The sequence below is a fragment of the Haliaeetus albicilla genome, chromosome 8 (assembly GCF_947461875.1).
Source record: "Haliaeetus albicilla chromosome 8, bHalAlb1.1, whole genome shotgun sequence".
In the NCBI taxonomy this organism is placed as follows: Eukaryota; Metazoa; Chordata; class Aves; order Accipitriformes; family Accipitridae; genus Haliaeetus; species Haliaeetus albicilla.
Window position 1 is genome coordinate 2,686,228 of NC_091490.1, and position 17,105 is coordinate 2,703,332.

General features: G+C 40.8%; 1 protein-coding gene across 1 annotated transcript in view; it reads right to left on the reverse strand.

Moving 5' to 3' along the window:
- Positions 1 to 7,012: 7,012 nt before the first annotated feature.
- Positions 7,013 to 17,105, reverse strand: part of CACHD1 (cache domain containing 1) — a 112,596-nt gene continuing 102,503 nt past the window's right edge. Inside the window, exons 20-27 of the mRNA XM_069788514.1 lie at positions 16,061 to 16,221; positions 15,267 to 15,353; positions 14,932 to 15,048; positions 13,818 to 13,969; positions 13,267 to 13,428; positions 12,302 to 12,379; positions 11,223 to 11,324; positions 7,013 to 8,693 (exon numbers count right to left, since the gene is read on the reverse strand). Coding sequence (XP_069644615.1) covers positions 8,455 to 8,693; positions 11,223 to 11,324; positions 12,302 to 12,379; positions 13,267 to 13,428; positions 13,818 to 13,969; positions 14,932 to 15,048; positions 15,267 to 15,353; positions 16,061 to 16,221 — 1,098 coding nt within the window. The 3' untranslated portion in view covers positions 7,013 to 8,454. The remainder of the gene's footprint in view (positions 8,694 to 11,222; positions 11,325 to 12,301; positions 12,380 to 13,266; positions 13,429 to 13,817; positions 13,970 to 14,931; positions 15,049 to 15,266; positions 15,354 to 16,060; positions 16,222 to 17,105) is intronic.

A 17,105-nucleotide genomic window follows, 5' to 3' on the forward strand; every position in this document is an offset into this window, starting at 1 on the left:
ATGAGGGCGTGGAATGCATCAGTTGCTGCAAATTTGACGCTTTCATAAAAATCCCTGATTGCTAGCACCACTTCATGTGAACAAAGTGAAAACAATACCCTTCTCTTTAGTCTATATTATGCCCACTGTTTCAAGCTCTAGCTGCTCCTTTTGTTTCATTAGGAAACTGAAATTTTGAAACCAAAAGATGTAGATTCAGTTGTCAACACCAGTAATTAGTTCAGTGATGATTATCTAGATGCTCGATTGTTTATCTTGCAGGTGCATCTTGCCTCTAAAATATACCAGAGGTGCCAAAAGAAGTTCCTTTCATCATTTTTTGAACAAATTTAAGTACATTCTGTGTTCTCAGTGTACCGTTCTGTAGTGCAGTAACAGTGAGGATCATTAAGAAACAAATGGAATTTCATATCAAATTACCAACCTAGAACAGCACAGTGAGCAACTGATACCTCCAGTGTTCTGATGAAGCAAAAACTTCGTAACCCTTTTCTGCAGCTACTGCGTAGTCTCAGGCTTCACTTATTCTGCAGGGTTACAATTCACTAATTAACCATTAGAATAACTCAGCACGTCTAGACTGCAATTTTGTTGAGACGGGTATTGTGACATGGCAAGTCCTCCCAATTAACTGCTAAGCTCATTTTAACGTCAGAGATACTTTGATTAATGTTTCATTCTCCAGGCACTTAGGAATTGCAGTAATATAGGATCAGGCTTCAGGTCCATCAAATCACATCCCAGCAGTGCCCATCTCGTCAAAGAGATGCCAGATGGGCAACAGATTGCTTCAGAGACCACAACAGCCACATGCTTCATTCAGAGTTGCATTGCCAACAGTTATTTTCACTTTGCTCGCACGCCTTTGCGGGAGCCTTATATGTACTGTACATAGCTCACATTCACTGGGATATGTCAGGTACTGCTGTGTATGACCAAAAATGGCATGTTTCTTTACTCCTGAAATGTTCTTCCATACAGACACAAAAACACTTCAAGTGACTTTGCCCACAGCTGAACGTTTTCTTTTTAAGTGGAATCTGATAGCTATTAAACTTGGTGTAACACTGTTCCTAAGTGTGTTAGGAATGATGGATTATCTCAGTAACAGGCTGGTTAGCAACTTCTCCTCAGTTTCCATTGTGTAACACAATGGTCTGCAAATGAACAGTAAAAAGATAAAAGAAGTAAGAGCTATAACTTACAAAGCGAGTAACTATTCTGAGGAGAAATCATTACACTGAAACGTAATGTAATAGTCTATTTTGGGAATCGTGGTCTTTGCAGTAGAATTTATAACCTTTGTTGCCTAATGCATATCGTTAGCAAATCTGTGTGAAGGTTATATTTAGACAGCAAAAAGAGAGTAAATCTCAAAATGAACCACCACAAAACAAGTGCAGCTTCTTGAATAATAACTGAGAACAAAAGAAAATAAGATCAAACAAATATTCTAAGTACAGTCCTCTTCAGTAAATGGCCCTAAAGGCCAATATATTCACAGGGGAACCTCAGCAAAACTATCTCCTAAAACAATGCCTTGCCTGATTTAAATCACCATTCTTCCCTGCATAGGCTTTATTTTTCCTCGTTCAGAGTCAACTTCAAATTTAGTAATAACTTATTGGAAGAAAGTACATTTTGGCAATTTTAGTATTAAAAAAAATGTTCCTTGGGTTTCTAGCAAAAGCAGGTACATCCCCACATTCCTACACAGAGTATTTTTATTGGCTAACCTGCTAAAGTGCTGAAAATTGTAGTTTCAAATCATTCTGTCTCAGATTCTTTATAAGGGCCTATTTTCGAGGAACTGGAAACTGATATTGATAGTTCACAGGAAACTGTGAAATAATTTCACATCAAAAAATAGCGAAATCATAATACTGAATTAAAGCATTCATGAGGGTAAATCGGTCCATCTCCATTACTATCTCATTTATAGCCCTTATAGATCTGGCTAATTATAAACTTGAAGAAAATCTTTGACATGATTTAACTGAATAGCTAGCACGTACTGGGAGTGAACAGGCATCTTACCAGCAATTTGTTTTGATATGATAAACCAGTCAGTGATTTATCCCTGCCAGCAGAGGTTGGAATTTGAAACACCCCCACAATATTTTGTCCTTAAAAATGCTGTAACTTGTTAAATATGAAAAACTGGCATAGAGGATGTAATGCAAGCTAAACTTTCCCAATGCGTTCTTAAAAAATTTATGAGACTTTAAAATGTTCTGCCAATCAGTTATAAAAAAGGTTTCCATAGAAACTGTCATGCAACATGACTTTTTGCTATAAACACACTTACTGAAGTGTCTAACTTCTACATGTTCATTCTGTTTTCATGGGGAGCAAAAAAACCCATCCCCTTCCTGTTATCCAGGCTCCCTGGCTGAGGCTACAGCAGTAACACATTTTGACTTGTTTATAGAGATTTCCTTGGTTAAGCTGCAATGGAAATAAACACACTTAAAGAGGTTATTATTATTTTGCAGGAATTAGATCATGTAGGTTAATTACTTAACCTTTAATCTCTCCCAATTGCATGTGATTGCATACATTATGCCAAGACAATTGATATTGGGAGTAAATTAATTGTTAAAGTGTCAGAAAGTTGGAAAATTGAAAATAAGTATACTAAACCTATTTGACCAAGTTCCCAGTTTCCTGCAGTTCTTGGTGCCAACCTATCTCAGAGCGTCTATCTGATTTCATTACCTCTAGGTGCAGTGGAAGAGTTTTAAAATTAGAAAAATCCATCAATGGTGACAAAACTGGAAATATTTGGCAATTTAATCCAAGGCTGGCCCATTGTTCAACTGGTGTGATAGTGCCTGGGTTTGAAGAGGAGACACCGCCAGTTTTGTCAGAACTTTGGCATGGCATGGCACCACCTCTTTCTGCGCATTTTTTCACGCAGACATACTGCTTGTAAAAAGTGCTGACTTGACGGTCTCGGAGGCTGAGGTTGTTCCCTTTATCCGTGGAGCAGCCCTCACATTTTGTTGCCAGGTGGAGGGTGGGGTAGAAAGGTTCCTGCACTATGCTTTTCAGCCAACAGTTTCCCTTCCTTGCTATCACTATTTTTGTTCCATTAGCGGCAATAACAGCGGAGAGCACTTGTTCAGGCAGTGCTCCAAGAAGCTGGTGGTTTTGCCAGTGTCAGCTATAAAAATGTAGAATAGAAGAGAACAAAACATAATTGTTACTGCTGGCTCCCAGCTTCTGAGAACAGTACCATCTACTGCTACCACTAACAAAACCAGCCCAGGGATAACAACAGTAAATTTTTTTCCACAGAATTTAGACAAGGCCACTATGATTCATTGTGAAGCTGGAGGTGAAGCTTCAGAGCTAATCCATGTTCTGCCTCTGCCATCAAATTCATGCTTCCCTTCCGCTCAGGCCATCGCTGTTGCTAACTGGTAGTGACTGCCACTGTCTGATGGGCATAGAATTGCATTGCATTACAACAAAAGCCTTGATTAAACCGACTAGATCTGATTACTTGAAGGAAACTCTTTTGTACTTCAGACTTTTATTTTCCGTTAATATATTATTAGATCACCTGTTTACTGAAAATCTCACTGGAGAGGTAGACGTGATTAAGCCTTTGCCTGGAACGCAGCGGGCAACCAGTAAGAGCATGTTCTAGTGCAGGCTGCCATGCAGAGTCAGTGACTTGCTTTGGAAACTCCTGTTCACACACGGTGTTAGACGTGCTCTGAATTTCTGCCAGTTCAGGCTCCTTTGGGTTGCCAGGCAGAGGATCTGCATACCCCAACCTCAAAAAGCTCAATCCAAAGCAGGTGATATAAATGGTGCAGAGGCAGGGAAGCATCGGGCTCGCTGATGGAGATAAAACCGGCAGCGTTTCTGCGCATGCACTGGCAAACATGCCAGTTATGTTTGGCACTTCACTAACAAGGCAGGGGTTGGAGGACTTCACTCTTGGACCTGAGTGTCTAAATTCCACTGTAGCCTTGGCTTCAGAAACGCAAGCCCTTCTGGGCCAAGGTCCTTCCGTGACTCAGTTCAGAGCACATAAGGTAGAGAAAATAATTACCTCTCATCATGTGGAAGTGCTGCAAATAATATGAAAGACGCTATGGCACTTATATTACTTTTTCATAGTTAGGGTCCATGGCAAAGGAGGGGGATTGTACAGCAAAACAATCCCACAGTTACCGAATTAACTGCTGTAGGAATTAATATTCCAAACATCACTGAAGGCTTAGTGCAGGCTCCTTTGAAAATCTCAGCCATAGCTGGAATTCTCTTTTAAAAACAAATGAAATGCGTAGCTAAGAGCTATGAATACTGCAAATTAATCTTTGCACTCGCATACAGCCTTTTGGATTACCTGCACTCTCTTAACTTGATCCAGGACTTCTGCATCCTAGTGTGTGTCCCCCCCCCGCCCTTTCCACATTTGCTGTCAGCTTCCTACCATAATTTGTACTTGTGACAAATACACTTTCTATCCCCATCATCATTTCTGGGTCACTTTACAGAGCAAAGCCTTTGAAAGCTAGAGATCCCATTTTGACCAGTTATAGTCACAACTACTGCTGCACATGTGAACATCTCATGAATTCTCATCTGTCTTCTCTCTCATTGCCAAGGGCAAGGGTAAAGATAATATTTCATGGCTTAAGTGGCCTTATAAAATGTTCATGGGCAAATTGTAACATATTCTTCTTTCCAAATCACATTTTTTGTCAGGGCAATAGTGTAAACAAATAAAAAAAAGTTTCAATTCATTTTCAAGCAATATATTCTGAACATGTAAACAGCTTCTATCTCTGGGCAGGCCAGCTGGGTTACTTGGATGGAGGTCCTGCTTGTTACGTATAGGAAAAATCAATATACTTCACATTGCTCAAACACTGAAAGCACTGAGTCAATTTAATGTTAGTGAACACAAAGCAAAGGCAACACTCATTTTCAGTTCAAAAGAACTTTTTCTACAGGAAATTAATACAAGTAAGTTTCAAAAATGAAACAACTGGGAAATTAAGGGCCATAAAGTCTACCAGTTATAGGTAAGGAGGATAAGGGTATGAGTCCAAGTCTGGCAGCTAACTGCTTATTTTATGATCTTGTTCCTCAGTCAACACAGTAAAATAATAATGGGGAGGGAAGGCCACAGCAGCAACACAGGCAATAAAAATGGAAGAGCTTTCATGCAGCTTCTTAGAAACCTTGATTACATCCATTATCAGGTTTTGTTTTAAATAAACAATAGGATCTTTACCAGCATCACATTTATTCCTGCTGGGACAAGGTTAGCTGTCAGCATTTAAAGTTGTGATTTGGCACACCTCTAGATCTGTGGTTTTTCCTGTCATTATTCCTTAATAGCAAGAGCTTTGGCTCTTCTCATTACTTCAAGTATAAGGGAGGTTGTCCAGATGCCACAAATCAAGAACAGTGTGTATGTCCTAGAACAAAAGCTATGGAGCAGCAGTGAGGTGCGGCTCTATAAAACCTTTTAAAGGTAAAAGCCGGGGGTTTGATTGCTGCAACTTTTGATGGCTGTTTAAAGAGAGGACTTTTGCAACACTTAGATGTATTTCTGGCAGGGCTGCAGCAAGAACACTGCAAGCAGTTTCTGCCTGGCATGGAAAGTGAACAACAACAAAAATCTCTCTGTTGAAACAATATTGTAGTCAAGAAAGTAATTAATATTATTGCATTTACAACATATGTGCTTATTCATACTGCTTTCTGATACATTTTGAACAAAAATGATTTCTCCCACTATAAAAACCTAGTACAGAATATGCCAGCATGGGTTAATAAATGTATACATACAACGTGTGTTTAACACTGCAGTTTAATTAGAGCTGGTATTAATGACTTGCTTCTCACTACCAATGTGCTCCAGAGTCTTACCTGGTTTAAATTAACATCAGCACCAGAGCAGGCAGGCAAAGGCGTGCTTTTCTTTATTTCTGTTTATGTTATTTTATATACAAGAAAACTATTCTAAGGTTGCTTGACATAAACTACAACTGGGGAGCAAATACTCAAGAACTTCTACTGTGTAGCGAGATTCCTTGATGTGTCTGTAGATGGGCAAAATACAATTCAAATTCCGCTTTGCAAGTCAGTAACTTCCAGAAACACTTTTGTCATGTAACATCTTTTGGCTGTATTCCAGCTTCTATGTCACATTCGCGGAGTTGAACAAATCAAGTCCTACCTAGCTAGAACTTCAAATCTGATTTACCTCTGAATTTTAGTGAGAAGACGTTTATGAGTTCTATAGGACTAGGAAATCAACAAAACATCTTCTTTGATGTTTCGCACAAACTGTTATTAAAACTTACGTATAGTTGAACAGTTTCCACACTGAAAGCTATTTTTCCTTCAGGCTTAAAAATCTTGCTTCTTGGCTGTGTATGTTCTTCTTTGGTCTAGCCATAGTACTAAAGTAAAGCATTTTCTTCTAAAGGCAAACCTGACACAACAGCCAGTTTGTCCATTATCCAACAACCAGCATTATTTTGGATTCAAAATTAGAAATTGTAGCAAGTTGGGTCTACTGGTTGACACACAAACTGTTACAGGGCATCAGATGCAGCCCTTTGAGAGTGTAAAGCAGTGCTTAATAGACTTCTCCAGCTGTCTGGTCAGCAAAAAACCACAAGCCAATCCTACACAAACACAGCAGAATGGCAAATCCAGTGCAACCGAGTTTTCAGTAGCACATAAGAAAAAAAACACAAACTATTGGCCTTGGTGAGTCTATGCAGTGGCTGACCACTTCCAGAAATGTTCATTCCCCAAATAATGACCGACTCAAAAAAAAAAAAAAAAAAAAAAAAAGCTTTAAAACATATGTCAATGCTGTCCTTTACGTATGAAGTCTAGATCTTTCAAGATTGCTGATAAAAACTATAGGAACCTGACCAAATGTTTCATTCCTGTCATAGCACTCAGTCAGCCAGAAAGTTAAAGGAAACTGTGACAGAATAATTTCAGTCTAGCCAGTTATCCACAGAACTATACTTTATATACAGTTTATTTCACTAGAGATTTTAATTTTATACATAGTATAAAGGGGTATCCTGATATCACACATATAGTTATTTTACTGTACTGTTTAAGAACCAATTTTTTACATAATACAGTATTAAGTACCATATTAATTAAAACAAGTGATTTTTTTAAAAAACTACGTATAAATGGATGTTTATCATATGCACAGTGCAAGAATGTTTTTATATCATTGTAATCACAAAATGTGAATCTAAAATACAACACCATGATTTAAAACTAATTTATAATTATGATGCCCTGTGTTGTAGACCCTTAATCTTTGTTTGAATTACCAAGCAATGTTAAATTCCAGACAAACAGCAGCAGCAGCTTAAAATTATGATTTCAGAAAGATACCTTCCACAGTAACCCAAGTTTTACAAAACACTGGTTTATCCCTACTTCTGATCTTGACAATGTCCTAACGAAACAGAATAATGGCACAGATTTCATCTGGAATTATCTGGTAACTAATGCTAAATAAATTCTTTATTACTTCCACACAGGAAACCTTTACGGATGATCGAGGAGGTAAAGACGGAGAGGTTTATGGGCAGAATTCTCAGAATTTTAGTAACCGAGTACAGGATTTCTCCTCTGCAAATAGGAAGAAAATACTATAATATAAATCAGGTTGTAATATTTACAGAAAACAATTGTGGAAAAGAAAGCATTCATAATGTAAACACGTCAGAAATGACTTCTTCATTTTCCCTTTTGCAGAGTGGGGCAGTGGATGAATATCAGCTAATAAGAAACAGATGTCTTCCTCAGAAGAACCACTTCACCATCACAGAATATATGTGGTAGTTGTTGAGAATTGCTAACATGTTTTCTCCCCTCCCTCCCCCCAAAGTTTCAAGTTCAATAAATAGTAGAAAAATAATCCTTTACTTAAAAATCTTGAGATGCATTGTCCCAGATTCCATACAGCAATTGTCGGAGCAGTAAACTTCCTATGCACAAAACAAACTGCAGAGAAACCAACAGCGTTCCCCCCCACCCCGCCTCTCTGGCACTTTTTTAAGTCTTCAGCTGCGCAGTTTTCTGCTCTTCCAGTTAAGGAAACCAAATCATCTCTGGCTCTTTTAAGCTCGCTCTCTCCTCTTGGCTCAGCATAACAGGGCTTCCAAAGCTTCAGCTGCTGTATAAACTTGCGTCCCTGTTTCTGGAGGTCTAACGTGCCTCCTGCTCCATTTTATTAAATGTTATGGCAGGTCCATTCATCAAGCACGTTTCTCTTCCATTTCAGAGCCAACCTTACATTTATAAAAATGTAAAGCTGTTATGCCTAACAGTTTATTCAGGAAGTTAGTTAAATCGTTCCTGGTGAAAAGCACAGAAACAAAGCTGCCCGTCGCTGCATGGATCATTGTTCACAAGTTATGTTGCTTTTGTCGTTGTTCATTAGCATTCTGCATCCACAGTGTGTACCGTGACTGCAGCCTGTAAATGGTGGCTGTGGTGAAGAGTTGGGTGGTGCAACCGGTAGTGGTGAAACTTGTGACTCAACAGGGCAGCTGTCTGAGGTGGTGTGTCCAGGTCTAAATCTTCATCATGGTTTCCAACATCAACACCGGCCGACAATGGGTCGTTATTACATGGAGGGTTTTCACTGTCTTCCTGAGGGCTCATAGTGCTGTAGCCTAGAAAATAAATCAGCAGGACTAAGGATTAAAAGCAAGACTGAAAGGTCAATATTCCACGGTGCTGCCTGCTGCACCCTTCATGGAATCAGACACAGTCAGGGCTTTATAGAGAATAAAATGATTAATTTTCTTTAATTAAGAAAAAAACCCAAACAAAACCATCCTCTCCTGTACATTCATTATGGATCCCTTTCCCTGTCACCGTCTTTGTTTATAAACTTTGGGGACCTATGGTCTGTACTGCCCCAAACAGTAAAAAACAATCATGCAGTCAACAGTTTGTTACAGTAGAATTGCTAGTGCGGATTTTAAAACCAAAGCCTAACAGAATTTTTTTGGGGGTGGTATCTTTTAAGATATTACTTGAATTTTTACAAACTGACAAGAAATAGGTGGGATCCACTACCGTTACCTCTATTCCTATCAAACTACATCTTTCCTAGAAAGGATTGCCAGCTATTGTATCTGGAAGCAGCAAAACTTCTTCACATCATCTTACTGCATAATCACAGTATTATATTTTTAAAATGAAGAGAGCACTTTTCACCTGTGAGGGTCTACCTGCAAAAACCAAGCATAAGTTTTTAATGCTGGTGAGATTTCCATACAGTTACAGAAATCTACTGAATCCACATGGGAAGCATTTCACGCAGCAGGTCCATTAAGCCAACTAGTACTGACACTTCCAGCTAAGCAGGCACACATAGTGCAATTAACTCGAGGCTCTCCTTTGACTAAAACATTTGCTACTGGAGTCTAAGAACTTAAAAAAAAGCAGATCAGTCACCTATAGAGACATACCATTCACTGCATTATCCTAAGGAAATTATGTCACTAGAAAGCTAGCTAACAGCTAACCCTTGCCAGACAAGATAGTGCTTTCTCAGTGAGGAAGCTGTCTCGTAACAGGTCCTTCAGAGATTTTCTGTCCCTTTCTTTTGAAGCAGGTGCTAGCAGTTACTATGAGATTTGGATTTACCACTGAAACCAGCTGTTACCACTCAAAACCAGTTTGTAGCACAAACAAAACCACCTCAGTATTTCTAAATGCAAAAACACAAACAAAATCTAAAAGGAGAAAGATCTTGCTTTAATTAGAAAAATAATCCTCTCAGAAAACTTTGGCTAAAAGCTGAAAAACCACTAGTGCTTCTGAGCATCTTGGTCAGGTTTTCAGCTTGAGACACCTAAAAGAAGTGTGTTAAAAATATCAGGCTAAGTACTTCAGAGCTGATTCTCATTTCCCATGGTCTGAGTCACGGTTTCTAGCTGGCAGAGAGGAAGTGGGGAAGAAGACTGGGCAGCCCTTTGAAGAAGATGGAATTACAGAAACTAAAAATAGAAGCACACATTTCAGAAATAGGTAGACCGTTACCCTACTAACCCTGACATGTTGACTAGAAAGATGGGAAGGATTTGCTAGGACTACAAGAAATGGAGCAAAAGGAGCATTAGTCTAGCAAATCTGCCTCAGCACAGGTAATCTGGCCCCAAATCCAGGGTAATTCCTCCTAGAGGAAGATTGTCTCTCAGACGTCTGTTCATCCACGTTCCAAGGCTTTGGCCTCCAGATTTCCTGTCCCTCAGCAATTCCATTAGTGCAACCACTGTCTTAATAATTGAACAGGTCTGCTGTAACGTACCCAGCCACTACGACACACAGCTAGAGCTGACATCTGCGGCAGACTGCCTTGTCTATCCCTCCTCTTAATTTATATTAAGCCTCCTCATGAGTCAACAGCATTACACCCTTCTAACAGCTTTCAAGATTTAGGAAGACTTAGTCTCAGGGCATGAGAGACGTATCAAAATTCCCTGAACCTAAACAGGGTTGAAGTGCACGTGTGTGTGGCAAACACACGTGGCGGAGTACCCCTTCATTGCTATACATGTACATGGTTAATGTCGATTGTTATTTGCTTAAAGGTGATGTAAGATGTCCTCGGCGGTGATGATATGGACTGAATGTGCAACAGAAAGGCAAAGGAGGCCTCTAAATCCATTGGTCTCTAGATCCATGCTTGCTTTACTCCAGCAAATGCGCACATGCTGCTAGAATTTTATGAAAGATGTGCACGTCATGGCAAAGAGCAGAGCAGTAGAGATGCTGACTTGATTGCAAGGGATTTGCCTTCTCTTGTTAGGTAGGAAAGGTCCATTATCTCAACTGAACATCTAGATTGTTAGGGTTGGCGATGGAAAAAGAGTGTGGTAAATGTGGTGCTGTTTCTGTTGGTCTGAATTCTGGTCACCCAGCGAAGCTGGCAGAACCTAAAATCAGACAGGGAGGGCACAGCATTTAGCTGCTGCTCCGCTACCGCTCTGACAAAACCAGCTCCCTCGCTGGACAGTATCGTCTGCTGAAGGGTGTCAGAACTGTTTAACTGTGAAGCAATAAGGAGCAAAGGTTTTTGGTTTGGTTTGGTCTGGTTTTGGCACGCATATCTGCAACGTGCCAGACATCTGAAGGAAACCCAGTAAACACAATCATTAACCTGGGGCCAGGGCAGTGATTCAAGGTCTTACCGTGGTCGCTTTCCGTTCCCGATCGCCCCCAGTACCGGCGTCTGCGTTCTGGGCTGTGGGCATGCCGCTCTATTACTGCTGCTATAAATCGAGTATTACTAACTGGGAAAGAGAAAGAAACAGAACTGTTTTTAAAGAAAGTGCTTTTACTGAATTACATCAGTGGGACAAATCAGGCACAGGGGAACAGGCCTTCTGCAAACTAATTCTTCTCAAATACTACTACTTTGAAGAAAGCTGTCAAGTGACAGAGGAATAGGAGTAAAGAGATGGTATTTAAATGTGGAATAGATCGAGATCTAGTCAAACTCACCTCATCTGCTTAGATGAATAGAAGTTAGAGAATTACTCGCCAATGCTAAAGAACCTGTGGCAGCACTGAAAGCCGACTCAAAATGAAATTAAAAAGGACTTGGAGAAGCAGTAGATGCAAGCCATGAAACTCAGATATGCTTACTTTTCAATCTTTGAGTGTTGACACAGTTTCAAATCTTGGGTAATGTTTTAGTTGTGTTTTAGTGAGGGCCCAGAGACAGGGATCTGGTTTGACTCTGGAGCTCTCCCAGAGCTTAGGTGCACCGGCTCATCTTACAGCACACCAGTACTATATGCAAAGTGCCATTTTTACTGAATGGTAAAGAAGTACAAGCATCCCAAATGAGTGCAAGTCAGATTTACTGCCACGTTTGTTGAATGTACATGCCGGACTTGGCCTCTGCTTTCCAAGGCTGAACAAAGACAGGAGTTTTCCATAGCCTGTGCTGTCACAATTGCAATTTTTAAGCTGATCGGAGCTATTTCTGGAAGTGGTCATGAAGGCGGGGGTGGGGGGGGTGTAAGGGGCAAACCTCCTCCACACTTAAAACTAGATTAGTCTTTTAAAAGTAAAAAATGTAATTTTTCAGCATGAGACTAAAGGTGCACTGGAAGTTACAGTTTAAGTTAAAACATTGCTCTGTAATTTTCTACTGCTAATCAGTGCAGGGCTTCCTGAGGTATTTTTAATTCTAAAGTATTAAGAAAACAAATGGCTCATTTAATCTAACATTTTTTTAACAGCAAAGTGATTTGGTACTTACTGATTCCTCTGTCTTCATGGCTGTCGTCGTCTCTCTCGTCCCTATCATTTTCCAGGTTCGACATACGCACTGACATTTCTACACACCATTACAAACAGAAAAAGGCAACTGTTAAGAGAAAAATTTTGGATCATCTTACTAACGGCTGTCACCCTGGTAATATAGTGGAAGCACTTTGTGTTACTGTGTGAAGAGAGGCAGTCTGAGCTTGGTCTGCTCTTTTTCCAAGATAGATGGGGCTAGGGATACTAGGAAAACGATACACCCCAACTCCCCCTGAAAGGAACAGGCTTTAAAGTTCTGAAGTGAACTGATTCAAAATAGAGCTGGGGTATAATCAAATGCAGAGGTAATTAGCCCCAATCACACTTCTCACCTCTGTCTCTTTCTACCAGTAACCTTTCTCCCAAACACAGTTTTGTCTCTCAGACTTCATTGGCTTTATCGATGTGTAGATACCCCATGAACATCACATGGGCCAGAAGCAGGGAACACAAGTAAAAAAAGACATGTCCCAAACAGCCCAAGTAGAAAGGGTGTGAAAACTATAATATTCCTGAATGCACCACTCTTGTGCAGAAATAAACATATGTGATCGGAGTGCTATGACAAGGTCAAGAAAGCTGTGAAGCTGGGCTTATCGTTTTAGCTCTAGAAAAAGGGTCAAGAGCTGCATGTCAAGGTTTTCGGGCAGACTCTCCTCAGGCGGCAGCAGGTCTGGCTGCACCCAGGAGAGGGCAGCAATACATAATCACCCTGGACAAGACCTGACTTTCCTAAGGGTTGGCAAAAGGGAAATAAAATGGGGTGAAGTATTGAAACAAAACCAAGGAAAGAGGGTTTGGCTCTTTTTTTTTTTTTTTTTGGTTGGTTGGTTTTGTGATTTTTTTGTTGTTGTTGTTTTGGTTTTGCTGTTGTTTTTTTTTAATTCCCACCCTACTATTTCTCTTGAGTTATCAGCTTACCCTGGGCAGCCAAAGGTGACATGTGCTGGTGGCTCCTCCGATGTATCTGGTGGCGATATGCGTATACTGCTAGGACAAGCACCATAATGCAGCCCATAATGCCTCCAGCCACTGGGCCGACTGGTGCACTTTTGATCATGTTCAGAGTGATCACCTCATCTCCTAAATCAACAGGGACACAACAGAGGGAAAAAACCTAAGTGCTTTGCAGAAAGGTTTAAATCAACATCTTTGAAGATCAGAGAAGATCTTGAAGGCTTTTTCTAGGTGCTTAACTGCACACACACTGGACAGCACACTTGAAATAGGAGAAGAAATTCAGAGAGGGTACATCTTAAAGACAAGAATGTTTAGCTACACGTCAGTATTTTCAAAAATGTAATACCCACAACAGGCCTGATGCTACTTCTTTACTGCTTGATGCGCTATTTATGCTAATTTACCACTAGCATAAGAGAGAAACATGTTATGTGAAGCATGCTCCAACACTGAAAGTGCTTGTTATTGAATACAAATAGTTAAATGCAGCATCTGTTCAGAAAAGCAGTTACCTATTGCTCCCAAGTCATCCACGTACGGGCTCTTTGCTCCCACAATGCCACCGAAGCATTCCTTCTGAGGGGCACAATAGGACTTATCCAGATGGGTCTTCCCATCGCTGTCTACCATACACCACTCACAGTCCAACACACCGAAGCAATCCCTGAAAATCAAAATCGAAAGACAACCATATTTACTTTCAGGTTCCAACACTTCTCGTTTGGCATAGCTCAGTCTATTTTAGAATCATGAGAGAGAGGGAGGCCAAAATCATCCATAAACCCTCACATGCGTAATGTTTGGCCACAAAAAACTTCTCATTAAAATGCTTGAGTACCACAAGGGAAGTTATACAGGGAAGCTGCATCTTCAGCATGCATCTTCCAAGGCTGTTTGCTTTGGTTTTTTCCTCCATCACTCAGCCTGAGCAAAAAGGAGAACTTCCTACTTCTAACTCCTCCAGTAAGACATTTCTCAGTGTGATGGAGTCTGACTATGGTTCCACCCTTTTTCTGCAGTCCTTTAGAAGATGGAAGAAAGGATTTGGGAAGTCTGGTCAGAGCATGGTATGTTCTAGCAATCTCAGTTCCCTGGAGACTGCTCATAACTAGCAAAAATAAGCCATCAAGCTTCTCTACATAATGCCAGGAGTAGAACAGAGAAGCAGGACACTAGAAGCTGACAAGCAGCTACCATCTCGCACGTGCTCCAAAGTCACCACCGCAAAAGTACTGTCTACTTTCTGTGAACACTTTAGTCCACGCGTTTCTCCAGAAGGCAGACAAGCATAGCCGCGCTATCCATTTTGCTAAGAGGAAGAATTCATTGTCCTTTCAACAGCAAATATTCCACTTGCACAACCCTCGGTTCTCAGAGTCACAAAGTGTGACGGAAAAGCCATTTGTTTGCTATTATGTGACTCAAATGGGAATACTGAGGTCTTCTGTTTCTGTGCTACAGCATAATGTCATCACTGGTGTGTGCTGTAATATCTCATTCTGGCATCATACTTCTGGTTTTTTTTCCTTCTCTGTTTTTTTCTTTAAAACATGTAAGGAAGAGCTATTTTCACTTAATTATTTCAAGAACAGAGTGTATTTTGAGGGATAGAGACCACCACTTTACCCGCTCTCTGTTCTCTGATTGCACTGAGTGTTAATACACTGTGGGAGAGCATCCTGGAGGCTCGGATCGATTGCTGTGAAAGTCATTGGCTCCTGATGAACTTCACAACTCGGATTCCTATATTGTGGCAAAAAGGAAAGCCTTGTATTATAAAAACAGTGAAAGCACAATCAATGAAAACCATCATTTTTACCTATTACGTATCATCTGCTTAATTATTCTAAAAATACTGTTTATTCTATCCTATATCACCTGTAAGTTAGCATGAACAAGCAAGTAATTTTGTTAATTAACTTCTGTCACATGCTGTTCCATTAGAGGAGGTCTGTCCTCACCTGCTTTCAGCGTTAGTGAGGTTGCCGGTACATTCATTTACCTCCAGAGGGCACTCGCAAGGGCACTCACATTCGTTCTGTTCCATTCTTCAGGGGCAGAAAACAGAGAAAACGCATCAGACATTGCACCATGACTTTAACCCGACAGTGCAGCTCTGCAACAGCAGTTTGCCACGGAGAAGGCTGTTCAGTAACCTTTCTCCTTCCCCCTGGAACACAGGGATTGCTCTCCTCTGCACTGGGACTGAGGACAATGTCGTAACAGAGCCTCTCTGAGCTGTTACCCAGCCCCTGAAATTTAAAAAGCAGACAACCCCTGGGCAAGTCTAAGCTCTAGATGCAAGGATCCTTCTTGCCAGTGCAACAAACATGTAACGATGCTGGTGTAGGCAAAACCTCCTGCAAGCACCAGGATCACCTCAATGAAAAACTACGTCAATCCACGTAAGATCGTGGGTATTAATATGCCAGAACAAAGGGCCTGACCCACAGATAACTGCCCCTGAGAAACTGAATCTGTGGTGGTCTCTTAACATTGTCTACCCAAACATGTAAAAAACCAACTACCCTGTGTTTTATACGCTGACAATATGGCAAAGGATTAGAGGTAAGCTAAGTCACCATGCCTCTTACAAATAGCATAGGTAAAGTAACTATTTTGTTTTCACTTCAGTTTTGCACTGCATGTTTTCATTTAGCATATAAAATAAATGTGCTTTTATAAACCTTGGATCAAGAAAGAAGGAAGAAGTAAATGCCTGGACCGGCCCGCTCATTTCCAATCTCCTGCTCACCTGTGGCAGTTGAGGCAGAGTCTGTCTACCATACTGCAGGCACAGAAAGCAAGTGAATCGCAGGTCTCATTGACAATTCCCACAAAGGCGTTGGTGCCCGGGATTCTCGTCAGCCTGTACTTGGAGCAGTGACTGCCGTGCACAAGGTTTGTTAGATCACCCTAGGAAAAAACAAATAGTGTCAACGGTCTAACAAGAAACCCGGTGTTTTAGGGAGCTGAAGAAAAAAATACGCTTAGCTTGTAAACATTATGAGATGTGGCAGCAGTGTGGAGTCCGATATCCCACTGACAGCAGGTTACATTTCACTCCTTCACATCGCTCACCAACCTATCCCCACTGTGCCAGCCATCGGTTACGCCTGCAAAGAGGCTCCGCTCTGATGGGGAGACACCATCACGACTTGTTGAAAACTTCCTGGCACATGTACTATAAAAAAAAAAAAACACCACAGCTCTGTACAGCTGCGATCTGTTTGGTAGGCAGACTCATTCCTCATTCCTATTTGCATGCCACAATCTTAAGATTTTGCTCTGTCCCATACAATTTCCTTTACAGTAATACACTTTCTATTTTGCATTTCAAGGGTGGGGAAAATGTTTAAGCCTACCTGACATAAATCAACATATTCTGACATAACTTTCAAATATTTTTGATGCTTGTTTCCCACCTTCTCCTCCCAGTGATTGGAAAGTATCACCAACGACCCACGGGGAGCACAGAGCATTCAGGTCTTCAAAGACTGCAGTCTAGCAAATGATACTCTGTGAATGCTCATGTACACTGCACCAGTAAATGCATTTATTTGGATACCTAACTAAAAGATAAGTTACTAGAGAAGACCTTCACTACCTGTGTCACAGGAGGATGTGACACTGGTCAAAGTTGGAAGCCAGAGGTCAGGTCAGAGGATCCAAAGCAAAAATCCCAACTACTGCTGGAAAGTCCTCACCGAATGACAGAGAACTGCTTTTATTTTCATGATGCTGGATGAGGCTTTGCAGACATCAACCACAGTTGGCCAGCGATCACATCCATAATCCCT